Source organism: Mesoplodon mirus (assembly GCF_964341445.2).
Source record: "Mesoplodon mirus genome assembly, chromosome: X".
In the NCBI taxonomy this organism is placed as follows: Eukaryota; Metazoa; Chordata; class Mammalia; order Artiodactyla; family Ziphiidae; genus Mesoplodon; species Mesoplodon mirus.
In genome coordinates this window covers 14,379,184-14,396,556 of record NC_138981.1, presented here as the reverse complement: position 1 = coordinate 14,396,556, position 17,373 = coordinate 14,379,184, and the positions used below count along the sequence as shown (strand labels likewise).

General features: G+C 40.2%; 1 protein-coding gene across 3 annotated transcripts in view; it reads left to right on the top strand.

Moving 5' to 3' along the window:
* The window catches only part of VEGFD (vascular endothelial growth factor D), a 38,614-nt gene that overhangs the window by 16,830 nt on the left and 4,411 nt on the right, over positions 1 to 17,373 (top strand). The window contains exons 2-5 of one of the 3 annotated variants that reach the window (XM_082609618.1): positions 4,652 to 4,853; positions 9,658 to 9,848; positions 13,221 to 13,369; positions 14,530 to 14,630. In XM_082609618.1, the coding sequence (XP_082465744.1) occupies positions 4,652 to 4,853; positions 9,658 to 9,848; positions 13,221 to 13,369; positions 14,530 to 14,630 (643 nt within the window). Of the gene's footprint in view, positions 1 to 4,642; positions 4,854 to 9,657; positions 9,849 to 13,220; positions 13,370 to 14,529; positions 14,631 to 17,373 lie in introns of all 3 variants that reach the window. The other 2 variants (XM_082609617.1, XM_082609616.1) reach the window with 2 other exon arrangements.

Below are 17,373 nucleotides of genomic sequence, written 5' to 3'. Positions count from 1 at the left end.
ACAAACAGCTATTCTTGACCCTTTGTAAACGTACGCCCACCCCTGCGATGAACTGGTTGTCAGGTTTCTGCTTATTCCGAATTTTCAGTACCTCCACTTGTAAGAGCAAACTAAACTGTCTGCAATTTCTCAGTTATTTCAAACTAGGTTTTAAATTAGTAGGAGGCTTAAAGTATGCTTAAATAACTTGTACTTGAGTAAACACTTCATTTTTTATGATGAGGTAAGTTGTATGAGCCATTCAGTGGCTTAAATTCAATCCAGAGGTTTATTTCCCTCTGAGCTCTCATGGTTGGATAATGTAAAAATATTTCTCAGATTGAATTGAAACCTGTAAGAGCTATGAAGCCTTATCATTCCGTATTTATGGATTTGCCTCAATAAATAAAAATCCTCTCAGTAGAGTACAATTTTTAAAACATATAAAAAGCTATTTGATTGTTTTCATTATTTTGATGGGGAAGCAGTGTTGTAACAAAATTTTATTTCGCAGAGTGGATTGAATATGAAGTAGTTACGGCGTCCAATTAGAAGAGGGAATGAATAATCATGAAAAGAGAGACTATTGAAAAATGAGCCTTGATGGCACATCATTGAATTTGAGTCACTGGAGAGATTGGCAGTTATTCAATTTCATCCCCAGATTTCTTAGATGAAGCAGCTGTGGCACGCTCCTGAAATTCATTGCCTGTTCCCCAAACTCTATCTATGCTCAAGCTTCCTCCAGCCCTTGTTCCCAGAAAATTGCCTTGATTCAAACTTCTCAAAGAAGTGAGAAATCATAGGTCCCAAGCAGTCCTGCTATCTACAGACCCGCATCATCTCTGTGAGCCTCCTCTTTCAGACCCTCTCATTCATTCATCTTCTGTCTACCTATCTCTGGAACTTATGTCACACCACCCCCTCTAGGTCCCTGCTTTCTCATGCATATGTCCCGTTTCTTCCTGTCTGTTGGTTCTTTCCCTCATGTCATAAACATGTTCAAGATTTTCCCACTTTTATTAAAACATGCACACATGTACACACACACATTCACATTCACATCTGGACTTCCAAGCAAGATGACCTTCTACATTCATGTTTTGAGATGGTTTATAGTCCGTAGCAATGATCGATAAAATGTAAAATTGATCACAGGATGGTAAACATCTGCAAATGGCAAACATTTGCATAAATGGTACCAAAAACATGAAGCTGAAGAAATCAACACGTCGTATACCTTAAACCTATACCACGCTGTCAATTGTATCTCAAGAAAAATAAATTTTTTAAAAAACCATGAAGCTGAAGCTGCAGAACTGATGGACTGTTTTGGAAGGTGGAGGCCGCCAAGAGTTCAGTTCCAGTGGGTAATGGGCTCCATGAGTGCAATCCATCAGATCCATGAAAGAGGAAGAGTTACTGCTCTTGGCTGCCTGGAGCTGTGTGTTCTATGAAACTGCTTAACATGAGCCAGGGGACGAGGCAGGGCTTGAGCTGAGCTGATCCCTGAGTCATAAATACTCAGTAAGATTCTGGACCCAGGGCCCTGAGTGTCAGGGGATGCAACCACAGACCTTTAAATGAAGAAAGAAAAAACGAATCTCCCAATGAAGATGAAACTACTAAACAAAATTCCAAAGCACATAGAGGTAATGATTACTGAGAAAGACAGCCAATAAAATGAATAATCGGGATACAGCTCATATATATGAAGTTAAAATATAAAACAATTTGAATACTTAAGTCTATTTACAACCTTCAAAGAGATAAAGGACTAATATTCATAAAACAAAAATGACAAATTAGGAAAAATGTACAGAAATGAAACAAAAAGCAGATGGGAAGGAGAATAAAGTAGAAATATTTGACATTAGAAATATGGTAATTGAAATTAAAAACTTAAACTCTAGACTCACACAATTGGAGAATTGCTGATTGGGAGGAGGAACCAATTACCTGTCACATTTAAAACATGAAGAGGAAAAAGATAAATATGAAAGCACATGTAAGATCATTAAAAGGCTCCAATACATGTCTGATACATGTTTCAAAGAAGAGAATAGAGACAATATAATACATGGAGTAATGAAAAATAAAACAATGGAGAACATTAAGGAGTTGTTAAAAAAAAGGACAGGTGGCCTCAGATTGAAACTGCTATGAAGGTCTCTATTGCAACTTCTCAACTCTCCCATTCTAGAATAAAAGCAGCTGTAGACAATATGTAAGTAAATGGACATGGCTGTGTTCCAGTAAAACTTTATTTATAAAGACAGGCAGGCAGCAGACTAAATTATGCCAGGGGGCTGTAGTTTGACAACCGTTGATCTAGAAAATTAACCATTGTTTATATTTTCATGTATATTCCTCCAGATATTACATATATATTTAATTTGATACATATTATTAACCATAGTTAATTATATATATGTATATATAATGTACATTACACGCACATAATTTTTAAAGAGATATCATAACTGTATCGTACATGACTGGGACCACACTTGCTCTTTTGAACACTCACTTTTGGACAACTCTCAGTATCCATCATCATAGCTTAAAAAAAAAATCCCCAACAGAGGAATGGATAAAGAAGATGTACATGTGTACAATGGAATATTACTCAGCCATAAAAAGGAACGAGATTGTGCCATTTGCAGAGACGTGGATGGACCTGGAGACTGTCATACAGAGTGAAGTAAGTCAGAAAGAGAAAAACAAGTATCATATATTAACAATATATGTGGAATCTAGAAAAATGATATAGATGAACTTATTTGCAAAGCAGAAATAGAGACACGTAGAGAACAAGCGTATGGACACCAAGGGGAGAAAGGGGGTTGGGATGAATTGGGAGATTGGGATTGACATACATACACTAGTATGTATAAAATAGATGACTCATGAGAACCTAGTGTATAGCACAGGGAACTCAGTGCTCTGTGGTGACCTAAATAAGAAGGAAATCCAAAAAAGAGGGGATATATGTATACGTATACCTGATTCACTTTGCTGTACAGCAGAAACTAGCACAACATTGTAAACCAACTATAATAAAAATTTTAAAAGAAGGAAAAAAATCCCACTCCCAAAACACTGCTAAATGATACAGATTTTAACTAAAGTTTTTGAGGGGCAGTGGAGGAGGATGTACATCACACCACCCAGTGTCCAGATGGAAGTCCCATTTGCTCATCTCCAGTTTTCCCCCACTGCCCCTCCCCCTGTCAGGTAGCTGACTTTCACGTCTCGCTCCACCTTCCTGTCTCAGCACCATCCTGCAGCTACACTCTTTCTTGCCTCCCTACCCTCCCTCACCCCAGCTCTAAAAAAAACCATCCTCAGCATGCGTATGCAAACCACACAGCAGAACATAAACTCAGTAACCACAGGCTCAGCAGGAGAAAATCCACGTCCCTAACCATAGACAGACTACCTTATTGTCTCTCCAGCACATTCCAGGGAGGACTCAATTCCTTCTGTCCCAGTATACATCTGCATCATTGGTTTTGACGATCACATAGTATTCATTGTATGCATATATCATTATTTATATAACCAAGTCCCTAATTTTGAACAATTCGACTGCATACTGAAAATCTTTTATCAGCCAAGTCTTTTTTTTCCTCATAAATCCATGGGATGTATCGGTCAATACAGTTCATGCAACTGTGTGGAAAGGAAGTTTTCAACATAAGCTCTAGAAGTGTATTTTTTCAGAAAAAAAATCATGTCTTTGGAATAGTAAACAGGTTTAAAAAGGGAAAAAATGTTCAGAGGGTTAGAAGTCAGCAAATTCAGATTATCAGGTTCTTAAAATCTTTCCTTCTTGTGTGACTGTAGGCAGGGTCCCCAAGACTTTGTGGGTCAGCGTCTCAAATAACAGATGAAAACAATTGTCATTGGCTCCTGCACAAAATAGTGTGATTTTAAAATCTATATTAGTTTCCTGTGGCTGCCATACTGAATTACCACAGACTTGATGGCGAAGACAAGAGAAATTTATTCTCTCGCAGTTCTGGAATCCATTTGCAAAATCAAGGTGTCAGCAGGGCCATCCTCCCTCCATCAGCTCTCGGAAAGAATCATTACTTGAGTCTTCCAGCTTCTGGTGGCTTCAGGCGACCCCTGGCTTGTGGCTGCGTTACTTTAGTCTCTGCCTCTGGCTTCATAAATCCTTCTCCTTTGTGTCTGTGTCTTCCCTCGCCTGTCTTTTATAAGGATGCTTATCTTTGTATTTAAGGTCCACCCAGATAATCCAGGATGACCTCATCTCAGGATCATTAACTTCATTACATCTACAAAGATTCTTTTCCAAAAAAGAGTCATATTTGCAGGTTCTGGGGGTTAGGACATGGACATGTCATTTAAACGTCCACCATTCAACCCACTACGATACTGTCTTTAAGTGTTCTGAGAACCCTGGGGGAATAAGTCATTCCATCAATCATAAATGAACAGAATGTGAATCACAACTAGTAGATGTCATTTTTCCTAGGTACTGGTGTCCATTTCCTAGGTACTGGTTCCATAATCTAATTTCTTTTTAGCTTTACTTACATTTGTAAGTGTTAGCAATGAATATTATCAAGACAAACTAGAACTTGAGAAAGTTGCCTGTAAGCCAGTTTTTTTGTTTGTTTTGTTTCGCTTTAAGCGGGCATCCCGGTCAATGTTAGAACAATCTGAGCAGCAGATTAGGGCGGCTTCGGGTTTGGAGGAACTACTGCAGATCACCCACTTCGAGGACTGGAAGCTGTGGAGATGCCGACTGAAGCTCAAAAGTCTCACCAGCGCGGACTCTCGCTCAGCATCCCATCGGTCCACCAGGTTTGCGGCCACTTTCTATGACATTGAGACACTAAAAGGTAGGTGTGTGTGTGCGGAGGCCAATTCTTACTCTTTATCAGAGAGTAACAAATGCGCCAACTTCTTCTAAAAGTTTGAGTGGGGCGGGCACGTGTCTGGGAGAAAAAAAAAGGGGTTCTTTGGTTTCATAGCTTCAGTGTTAGTGGAGAGTCCTGGTTTCCTGTGTTTACTCCACAGAGAAGTATACCCAGTAGGATTTTGAGATCAAAATTCAACACCAAATAACACTTCCCAATATGGAAATATATTTAACTCAGAGATGTGAGGGCAAAAGGAACCCAGAAAGCCTGTTCTTAATAGAAAAAAATAATAATTGAGTTTACTTAAAAAATGAAACAACCTGGGTATTCATTAATAAGGAGCATTCTACGACCATACATACATGGATAAAAACCAATAGATTAGGTATAGCTTTTTTATGTCTTCAAAATTCTGTGATCTTTTTTTTTTTTTTTTTTTTTTTTGCGGTACACGGGCCTCTCACTGCTGTGGCCTCTCCCGTTGTGGAGCACAGGCTCCGGACGCGCAGGCTCAGCGGCCATGGCTCACGGGCCCAGCAGTTCCACGGCACGTGGGATCTTCCCAGACCAGGGCTCGAACCCGTGTCTCCTGCATCGGCAGGCGGACTCTCAACCACTGCGCCACCAGGGAAGCCCTGTGATTTTTTTTAAAGTAAAAATGAAAAGTAGAATTTAGAAGCTGAGTTGGAATAATGCATATTGGTATTACTAAGTGAATAATGGAGGGGGAAATTCTCTAGACAAAAGAATCCAGACGCTGGACTAGAAAATAACATGATTTGAAATAAAGAGAATGCCTCTTCCCTAGTAAGGTTTGGAGGACCTTTATAAGCAAACTATTGTCTGTATGTACTGTCCTATAATGAATGACATGCTTGCCAAATACAGTTGTGCGGCCTCCAATTAGGCATTTAACTTTTTTGATGATGTGTCAAAACAGCACAAGAAACCACCGTGGCATTGATGATTTAGCATTTTAGATTTGATTAACATATGGTTACCTGGTAATGGATTGTAGCTATTGCATAATTTAAATTGACTGCTCAGCCAAAATTATTCTGTTCTTTCTCTGTAGAGTTATCTTTATTTTCTTCCGTTCGTAAAAGGACGATATCGTTGGTTGCGGGGAAGGCTGTGCATAGGTGGTATCAATACCTTAGTAGCACCAGAGCCCGGGAGTGAAGAGGATGCTTGGTGCGCATCTGTATGACTGTGTCTAAATGAGTTGAGATGGTTGGAACCATGGCCTAGAACCTAATGTAGCCAGAGATCTGAAGCTCTAGTTGTTTCTGTGTGGTGAATTAGCAAGGACTTCATGAAAGTAAAGGGATCAGACCTCATCTGGAGATTCAGGGCCTTAACCAGATTACCTGTTTGAAGGCCTGAGGCAAGCCTGGAGATGCTTTGTGAAGATGGAGATAGAGAAGCATTACCATGAAACCAAGAGGAGGTGATTTTAAAAAGTCATTCATGTCGAAATCGACATTTTCTAAGGAGGAAACCATAAAAATTTTTTTAAAATATCTTTAGAAAACAAATAATATGGAATTTGCCAACTCTAAAATGTCTCTTGTTACATGGTGGGGGCGGGATCATCTAAAGTTACTTAGTAAGTTAGAAGCAGCAAATAATTAAATCGGTGTGGTATCCCAATTTGTTATAACTCTCCCTCATGGATTTCAGGGTAATTCCCTGAGGAAGAGCAGTCCTGCTGGGCAGTAGTAGTGAAAGTAGAGGTATGAAGCCTTTGCTCAGTGTCATTGGTCATAGTTCCACACAATGTTCTGACTTTGAAAACTTAGTTTTATAAAAAAGAAAATAGAGGGGCTTCCCTGGTGGCGCAGTGGTTGAGAGTCCGCCTGCCGATGCAGGGGACGCGGGTTCGTGCCCCAGTCTGGGAAGATCCCACATGCCGCAGAGCGGCTGGGCCCGTGAGCCATGGCCACTGAGCCTGCACGTCCGGAGCCTGTGCTCTGCAACGGGAGAGGCTACAGCAGTGAGAGGCCCGCGTACCGCAAAAAAAAAAAAAAAAAGAAAAGAAAATAGAAAGCAACATTTAAATAGCATTTTAAGCAAGGAATGTTTTCATAGCTTGATTACTTGTTTTTTTCAAGGATTTATGATTAATAATAGTGAATTAAATAGTACCTAACTGGGTAATTTATCTCTCATGTTTACAGCCTTCAGACTCTATATATAAATATTCATAATCGGACATTTTAAACGGTTTCTTGGACTAGAAGATTTTATGATGATAAAACAGAGTTTAGGTAAATTGTGTAGTATATGCAGTGCTTTTCAGCCAGCCAAACGTATTTTGTGTTTTCAGTGATTGAAGAAAGCAACATATGAGGAAATCTGAGATTAATGGGTGGAAAAGGAAAAAGGCTGTGGAAAAGATGGTTTAAGAGAATAATTTAGAGACTAGCATCAGATCTGCAGCAATGATGTTTTATCTGTATCCTCCAGACAGAAGTTCTCTCTATCCCTTCTGGTAGAAACACGTTCACATATACGGGAATTCAGAATCTGGGCAGAGACCATTTACAAATTTTTGAAGATGGGGTAAAAATAGAGAAGAGTTTATCTATCACTGTGTAACACATTACCCCAAAACTTAGCTGCTTCAGACAACATTTTTTATTGCATAGTTTCGGTGGTTCAGAATTGCAGACATAGCCTCAATTGGAATCTCTCCTTCAGGGTCTCTCCGGAGGCTGCAGTCAAGGTGTCAGCTTGGGTCACAGGCAGCATCTCAAGGTTCAGTTGGGGCCAGATGTGCCTCCAAGTTCACTCAGAGGTTGTTGGCAGGATTCAGTTCCAGACAGGCTGTTGGACTGAGGGTCCCAGCTCCACACTGGTGGTTAGGTAGAGGCCACCCTCAGCTCCCTGCCATGTGGGCCTTTCCAACATGATGACTTGCTTCATCCAAGCCTGTAAGCTGAGAAGGCAAAAGAGTGCCAGCGAGAGATGGTGATTGCTAGCAAGATGGAGATCAGTCTTTGTTAACCTAATCGTGGCAGTGCCATCCCATCACTCTTGCTGTATTCTCTTCATAACATTCGGGTCACTAGGTCCAGCCCACACGCAGAGGAGGGGATTATACAGGGTGTGAACACCAGGAGGTGGACGTGATGGAGGGTCAGATTAGAAGCTGCCAACCACTAAGGGTTTTCACCACTCCCCTCTACCCCAGTGTATAATCAACTCTACAATTCTATGGCAAACTAAAAGAAAGTCTTTAAATATTGTCTTTATCATAAAATTGAATCATTTCCCAAAAACGTCTGTAGAAAGGCTATGCAACATTAAGTATCAAAGCATCAAAATCTAATTAAAAAAAAATAAACTTTGAGAGAAAAGCGAGTATGTTTTACAAGAATGGTATGTAACCTTCTTTGATTGCCCGAGGCTTGTTTCTTTTTCCCACAAATTAGCTAGAGTGGCCAGAATATTGCTCCTTTCATCAAAATGAAGCAGCTTGGGCTTCCCTGGTGGTGCAGTGGTTAGGAGTCCGCCTGCCAGCAGGGGACATGGGTTTGAGCCCTGGTCTGGGAGGATCCCACGTGCCGCGGAGCAGCTAAGCCTGTGTGCCACAACTACTGAGCCTGCGCTCTAGAGCCCACGAGCCACAACTACTGAGCCTGTGTGCCACAACTACTGAAGCCCGTGCGCCTAGAGCCCAAGCTCTGCAACAGGAGAGGCCAACGTGGTGAGAGGCCCACGCACCGCAACAAAGAGCAGTCCCCGCTCAACACAACTAGAGAAAGCCCACGTGCAGCAACAAAGACCCAATACAGCCAAAAATAAATAAATAAATAATTTTTTAAAAAAAATGAACCAGCTTATTTCATCATTTGATAGAAACATCAGTATTGGGCATTTGCAAATGAGAACACTCTGACTTGAGGAAAGACTAGTTCCACTTAGCTTTTTTTTTTTTTTTTTGCGGTACACGGGCCTCTCACTGCTGTGGCCTCTCCCGTTGCGGAGTACAGGCTCCGGACGTGCAGGCTCAGTGGCCATGGCTCACGGGCCTAGCCACTCTGTGGCATGTGGGATCTTCCCAGACCGGGTCGTGAACACGTGTCCTCTGCATTGGCAGGTGGACTCTCAACCACTGCGCCACCTGGGAAGCCCCCACTTAACTTTTCATTCATGTGTTTGCCATATATAGTTAGTTAAGCGACCAATAGAAAGGTATTTCTTTTTTTTTTTAATTTTCTGTTTTATTTTTTTGGCTGCACTGCACGGCTTCTGGGATCTTAAGTTCCCCGACCAGGGACTGAACCCGCACCCTCAGCAGTGAAAGCATGGAGTCCTAACCACTGGACCGCCAGGGAATTCCCGAAACGTATTTCTTAATGGTGCTAAAACCTGCCCACACCTGGCTTCAAGGAGAAGAAATGCTATCCAGCTGTGTCCTGTAAATTGCTTAATAAATAATGCTTACATGTCATTGCTTTATGTGCATCCATTTACTTCCTTACTAGCAGGCTTCTCCAGATGTACCCGACGTAGTTATACCCAGAACATGGTGTTCATCACCAACGGCAAGTAGAATTAGAGTCTACGAAGGGATCGTATAAATGGGAAGGAACGCAGATTTTGGTTGTAAATTTTCTGCAAACAATCCTTGGTTAAAGGACTGACCCCAAATACCCATCTAGTGAAATCACCAAGCGCTGCACTTGTGAGAATGACGGTGTTGAGTGTAACCCTGGCACACGTGGGCATGTCAGGGCCCTTTGTTCTGCTGGCCCAACGAGCTGCCTTTCCGCAGTTATAGATGAGGAATGGCAAAGGACGCAGTGCAGCCCTCGAGAGACGTGCGTGGAGGTGGCCAGCGAGCTGGGGAGAAGCACTGACACGTTCTTCAAGCCCCCCTGCGTGAACGTGTTCCGGTGTGGCGGCTGCTGCAATGAAGAGAGCCTCGTCTGTGTCAACACCAGCACCTCGTACGTTTCCAAACAGGTATGAGGACATCAGCCCTCTCTGGAGCCCTGACGCTGATAGTGTCGACAGCTACAGCTCAGCTGATTGCCAAGCACTGTCTCAACGCTTTATGTGTGTCATCTCATATAACCCTGAGATAAGCTAAATGGGTAGCTTATCATCTTCCTTTATAGATAAGGAAATGGAGGCTCAAAGAGGTAGCTTGTGGCAGAGCTGGGATTCAAATCCAGGTGACTCCAAAGCCTGAACCCTTGTCAGCTGCTGTCTCTCTGATGCTATGTCAAGGATCAGAAAATCATATGGAAGTTACTAGAACAGACGTTTAAAGGAACGAAGATAGCCACACTGACCTGTGTATTCATTAGGTTCCGTGTTGTTCAACTGGAGTGAGTGAGAAGAGTTCAGTGATGGGTGGGGGAAGGAGAAAGGGCTGGTGAAGTACCCAGAGCTGGCAGAAAGGGAGAGCTGTTCCCACCCTTAGACTGAAGAGGCAAGAGGATGGAGGGGTTATGGGAACCGAGAGAGGAAATGGAGAAGCGGGCTGCAGGACTGGCTGGAGGAGGGGCAGCCACTGCCAACCCTTAGCCCGGCAGGGGGGTGGGGGGCAAGAGGGCCTATAGATCCATTCCATGGAGGTCAGCATCCTGGGACACAGCCCAGTGGGGAAGGAAGGAAAGAGGATGGCGTCTCCGGAGGCACACAGGGAAAATATCTAGCACAAAAGACCTTTGAAAATAATCCTCCAGTCCCCATGAAAGAAAGAATTCTTCCCTCTCCATCTTATAAAATTCCTTTTGCTCAGTAGATAAGTTTTTGATTCTGTCGCTACCATATTGTTATGAAATGTAATAAACGTGGCATAGAAGAGCAGTAATAACAAACTTAGCAAAACATTAAAAAGCTGTAAGTCAAACTACATTCCTTTTGGTTCTGTGTCGCAAATTCCTCATGCGTATTGGTATATTCATTTAATTGTCACATTTGCCTCTACAATATAGCCTCATGATTGTGAAAAGAGGTAGCGCAATAAAATTACCTATGCACTGAATATACCCATGTTAGGTAATTATCTTAATTGGATGGAAAGAATGGAATCCTGATTTGTTTGATACTAGGTTAACTTATCCTTAATTTTCCCCCTACTTAAAATATCCCTTAAACTGAAGAGTTTCTTTTTCTAAATCTTGGAACTTGTAAAAATTCTGACCTCTGCTGTTTGACAGTCAGGGAAAAAAATGACATAAGTATGGCTAAGCATCAACTGTCAGTGGAAACAAAGCTTGCATAACGTAAGAGACTTTAGTTCATGACCGTGTTCTACCCTAGAGTATAGCTGAAAAATTTCGCAAGAAGATGAAGTTCATGCAAAATAAACACTCTAAAAACACCCTCTTACTTAGACTCATGGAAGTGCCATTACATATAAAAAGGTCAGGCTAAACACAACTTTAATGGATGGCTTCCACTTAACAGTAGATAATGGAGTATTTTGACTGCTGTCCTCAACAAATGAGTAGTTTTAAAGAATGTGCTTAAGTGTAAATGTACAGCAGTTTTTCTTTCCAAATATGCATATTTGAACATTGTAATAGTGGTTTTTTTTAAAAGAAAAACTACCTCTCATCCCAAAGTTATGGACTGTTCAGTGAAATACATCTTAGAAACTAAGTGAATAAATGAACACTCTATGTAGTAAGGACTACATGGAATGCTGATTGAATGGACAGAGCATTAAAATCAAGTTGAAACGCATCCATACATCAGAGAGCCTCTCTAGAAACAAAGTAACTGATATTCTCAGCAAGTAAATTTTGCTTGCGGAGATCCCATCTTGCTTCCTCTGGTCACAGCAATTTCATTCCAAAAAGTAATAAGGCATATTCTTAAGAGTATCCCCTCTAGCTCTAGAGTAGACTGCCTAGGTTCAAATCCCTACTCTTCCAATCAATAGTTATATGGCCTTAGGCAAGTTATATAACCTCTCTGTACGTCTGTTTCTTCACATGTAGAGTTGGAGGGGGGTAATTAAAAAAACCCTCCCTATAATGTTGTTACAAGGGTAAATGAATTAATATAAAAGTGCTTACAACAGGGGCTAGCATATAGAAACATAGAATGATATTCATGTTACCTATCATTGTTTGGGCATGATGGTCTTGTATCAGCCAGTTATTTCTATATAATGCTGCATAATAAACACCCTAAAACTTAGTGGCTTCAAACAACGATGGCTTTTTCTCATTCATGTATCTGAGATTCATTTAGTTTAGAGTGGGCTCAGTTGGGCTTGGTGGCAAGCTGCAGGTTGAGTCCAGGTCTGGTCCCTGTGTCTCGTATCCCTTAGACCAGCAAGCCTGCCAGATCATGCTCTTCACATGGCTAGAGCAAATGCATGCACACACAGTTCAAGTCTGTGCTTGTGTCATGTCTGCTAATGTCCTCTCAACCAAAGCAAGTCACATGGCCAAGTCCAAAGTCAAGGAACAGAAAACTATATTCCTCCAATGGAGATGGCATGGGAAGAGATAAATAAATCGTTTTGAGCAGTGATCTGTTCACCATGGTTGCAAAGAAACTTCATAGCTATAATTTCATTTAATCCTTACAATTCACACTCAGGCTTAAAGCAGGAGCAGGGAACATTTTACAAGGTTACCATTTTACAAGGTCACCATTTTACAAGTGTTCTAGGGACACCAAAAATTTAAGAGATTTGACAAAACTTAAATACTTGATAAAGTTGGTTAAGGCCCTGGTCTTCTGACACCCAGCCCAGAATTCTTTCCTTCATGCCAGCCCTTAGCCTTATTAGTTCTGTTTTTTTTTTAATTTTATTGAAGTATAGCTGATTTACAATGTTGTGTTAATTTCGGTTGTACAGCAAAGTGACTCAGTTATACACATATATATTCTTCTTTATACTCTTTTCCGTTATGGTTTATTACAGGTCATTGAATATAGTTCCCTGTGCTATACAGTAAGACCTTGTTGTTTATCCATCCTATATATAATAGTTTGCATATTAGCTCTATTCTTTTTTTTTTAACATCTTTATTGGAGTATAATTGCTTTACAGTGGTGTGTTAGTTTCTGCTTTATAACAAAGTGAATCAGTTATACATATACATATGTTCCCATATCTCTTCCCTCTTGCGTCTCCCTCCCTCCCACCCTCCCTATCCCACCCCTATAGGTGGTCACAAAGCACCGAGCTGATCTCCCTGTGCTATGCGGCTGCTTCCCACTAGCTATCTATTTTACGTTGGTAGTGTATTCTTAATGGACGACTTTGCTAAAGTCATTACCGTAAGGGACAAAGGCAAAAATGCAGACTGTAGAAATTATTCTTATTTTTTAAATATGCATTATAGTTCTCTTTCTCTGCTCTAGCTCTTTGAGATATCAGTACCTTTGACATCAGTACCTGAATTAGTGTCTGTTAAAGTTGCCAACCATACAGGTTGTAAGTGCTTGCCAACAGCTCCCCGCCATCCGTACTCGATTATTAGAAGATCCATCCAGATCCCAGAAGAAGATCGGTAAGCATTTCTTAGACTTCTTCATGCTTGTTCTTGCCTTGGCTAAAGCTGTGTGTGGAGAATAGTTCATTAATTACAGAGTCATCGCTCTCTCTTCAAGCTCTTTGTCTTTTAGGTTCTAACCCAGATCTACGGGTAATAACTGTTTGGCAAGTATATTTTTTATGACGTGTTACATGTATATTGCAGTAGGATCAGAAAGTTCAGTGGTTTTGAACTCAGCATGTCAAGCTGTGGGCACGTTTGTTCTTAATATGCATAGTCTGATGCAGTTGTAAAACTCTACTCCAGACTTCAGTTTGGCATCTGTTCCTCATTCCAGAACAAGCATTAGATAAAACCCATTTCAGGCTGTTTACATATTTAAGTCCCGAAGTTAGGAGGGGGAAAGAAGGCTCCTGGAGTCGTTGGGGAGTGGCGCAACTGTGTGCATCTGATTCTGGCATTTTTTAAGCCTTCCTGTTAAGTTGACCAAATGGGAAATATTATTTTAAATGAAAAATGACTTAAATTTAATTTGCCTAGACATTTTCTTGTGAGTATTTTGTGATTCTTTATGAGACAAATTATGACACCCTCAAGTGTCCTGAAATCAAAGGTAAGAATCATTGATTTGGGGAAAAAGAATTTACTACAGAGAAACAAAAGGGCAAATCACAACTATTGAATAAAAATATAAAGTAATTAAGTTGGATACTTAGATCTTGCAAAAGTAAAGGAGTAAACGCACTGTGTGAGTGCCAGGTAGAAAAGAAAGCTCATAATAAAGGAACATTTATCCTCCAGATTTTCCTGCTGTCCTGGCCAGTGTTCTTATCTCCGTTTTACAGACATAATGCTTAGGAGCTGGGTTAGAACACTATTCACTTGGGGTAAATAAGCTCTGTTGACAGCTAATTTACATAGTTTTTAACACCAATCCTCTTAAAAAGAGTATACCTTTCCAAAATTACAGTTTGGTTTCCAAACGTTTCCACAGAGAATATTTGTAATTACAGAATTACTATCTAATAACATGCTGTTCATAAATGTGAATTAAGCTCCTTAAAAATCTTCACTATTCTCCACTCGGAAATGTATTCAACATTTAAAAAAAATGTTCCAAAGGTATGACTACCCTTGAAAGCTTTAAAATCTGATTTATTGTTTTCTCCTCCTAGCTGTTCCCATTCCAAGAAACTCTGTCCTATTGACATGCTCTGGGACAGCAACAAATGTAAATGTGTTTTACAGGAGGAGAATCCACTCGCCGGAATGGAAGGTAATCACAGCAGTGGTGAAATGATAATAGTAATAATAATAATAATAACAACAATAGCAACTAGTATTTATTGACCAAGCGATCTTGTAAGCCTTTTATATGTATCAACTCATTTAATCCTCCCAATAATCCTATAATGTATGATTAATATCCCTTTTTTTTACAATTACAAAATGGACACACCAAAATGTCTAGTAACTTTCTAGACACACAGCCAAGAGTGATAGAAGCAGTGAGATTCCAGAGACCTCTGTGCTATAAATATATAGTAGGTCTACCAATGCCTCGTTCTGCTTTTTAATCTTAAAGACCCAAATGATTAGAGCATCCCCAAACATTGAATTTGAAAGGGGATGATAACCTTTAATGAAAGCCACTTCAGAATGAAACACGAGTCAACCACATTTTACTAAGTTATTTATATAAAAGTCCTACAGGACTAAGGTCATTTTGGACATGTTGGTTTTTTTCAACTGTGTCATGTGAAAACATGCCAATAATTTGAAAAAAATGGGGAATAAGAGAAGACTTCTTCTGAAACGAGGGCAAAGTAAAAGCAAAACACGGCTATTGGGCTCAGGGGAGTTGGGAACCAGATGAGCTAGGCTCTCGTCACTGCACATAACTTACAATGCTCTGATTTTTGATTACGAACATCTGGCTGAAAGTGAATCCACTTTTTATTGACTTCTGAGAGAACTTGACGTGATTCCACTGTAAAGATCGTAAGGAATCATGCAATTTGAACCTTGCTTGTTTCCAACTGTGATCTACAAGCAACATTAGTAAGGATCAAGCTCTAAGGAATCTGTCCTAGAAACTGTAAATAACAAGCTATTCCCTATGCTTCTGTCTCTCAGCTTCCAAGTGTTTTCATGAAAGCTCAACCCAGGGTTTGAGGGAATCTTAAAGTTCATGTAGTTTAAATGCCCATGCGGATCTTTTTTAAAAATTGAAGTATAGTTGACTTACAATGTTTCAGGTGTAGAGCAAAGTGATTCAGTTTTATATATATATTCTTTTTCAGATTATTTTCCATTATAAGTTATTGAATATAGTTCCCTGTGCTATACAGTAAGTCCTTGTTGTATATCTGTTTTGTATATAGTAGTGTGTGTATGTTAATCCCAAACTCCTAATTTATCCTCTCCCCCCTTTCCTTTTGGTAACCATAAGTTTGTTTTCTATGTCCGTGAGTCTGTTTCTGTTTTGTAGATAAGTTCATTTGTATCATTTTTTTAGATTCCACATATAAGTGATATCATATGATATTTGTCTTTCTCTGACTTACTTCGCTGAGTATGATAATCTCTGGGTCCATCCATGTTGCTGCAAATGGCATTATTTCATTCTCTTTTATGACTGAGTAGTATTCCATTGTATATATGTGCCACACCTTCTTTATCCATTCCTCTGTTGATGGACACTTAGGTTGCTTCCATGTCTTGGTTATTGTAAGTAGTGCTGACATTGGGGTGCATGTACCTTTTCAAATTAGAGTTTTCATCTTTTCTGGATATATGCCCAATAGTGGGATTGCTGGGTCCTACAGTAACTCTGTAAATGCCCATGCCAATCTTGAATGTCATGTACATCCTTCCCACCAAGTCTTCAGCCATCCTCTGCTAGGAAATACATCAGTCGTGGGGAAACTTGACAAACCCACTGAGGCATCCCAGTTACACTGGGCACACTCTTGTTGCTAATAAACTATATTGAACCTGAATCTGTCTCTCTCTCTGTCTAGAAGAGTGCTGTCCAATGGAATTACAGTGAGAGTCACATATGCAACTTACATTTTATAGTACTCACATTAAAAAGGTTAAAAGAAACAGATGAAATTAATTTTAATGTTTTACTTAGTCTAATATATAAAAAATACTCTCATTTCAACACGCAAGCAATATAAGATTTATCAAGGGTATACCCTTCATTCTTTGTGCTAAGTCTTTGAAATCCAGTGTGTATTTTACACTTAGAGCACATCTCAATTCACACTTGCCATTTCATGTGCATTCTGGCCCGTAGCCAGCATGTTGGATAGCCCAGCTCTAGAGCATCAACTTGTTACTTCAGCTTTACCCGATGGAACCATATAAAACCAATCTCATTCTTTCTCCATGTGACCCATTTTTAAACTGTGTTAGAAAGTTATTATGTGGAATCCAAAAAATGGTACAAATGAACTTATCTACAAAATGGAAATAGTCACAGATGTAGAAAACAAACTTATGGTTACCAAGGGGGAAGGGGGGAGGGATAAATTGGGAGACTGGGATTGGCATATACACAGTATTGTACATAAAATAGGTAACTGATAAGGACCTGCTGTACAGCACAGGGAACTCTACTCAGTACTCTGTAATGGCCTATATGGGAAAAGAATCTAAAGAAGAGTAGATATAGGTATAACTGATTCACTTTGCCATACACCTGAAACTAACACAACATTGTAAATCAACTATTCTCCAATAAAAAAATTTTTAAAAAGAAAGTTATTGTGGAAAGCTGTATATATAGAACTTAAAGGCTGTTCTAATCAAGCTTTCCCTGGTACACAGCTCCTGGGAGAGAGATTTGTACTTTGGAGGTTTACATGCAGGACTGCTTTCAAAGGTGATGGGTCGGGGGCAGGACTGGGCAGAGGGAGAAGTTGAACCGTGTTGCAGTTGCTGAGAGGCGTTAGCCAAGCCTGTGGGGAGCTGAAACTGGGACAGCCCGTGGGGGGATGCCTCAAATTGAG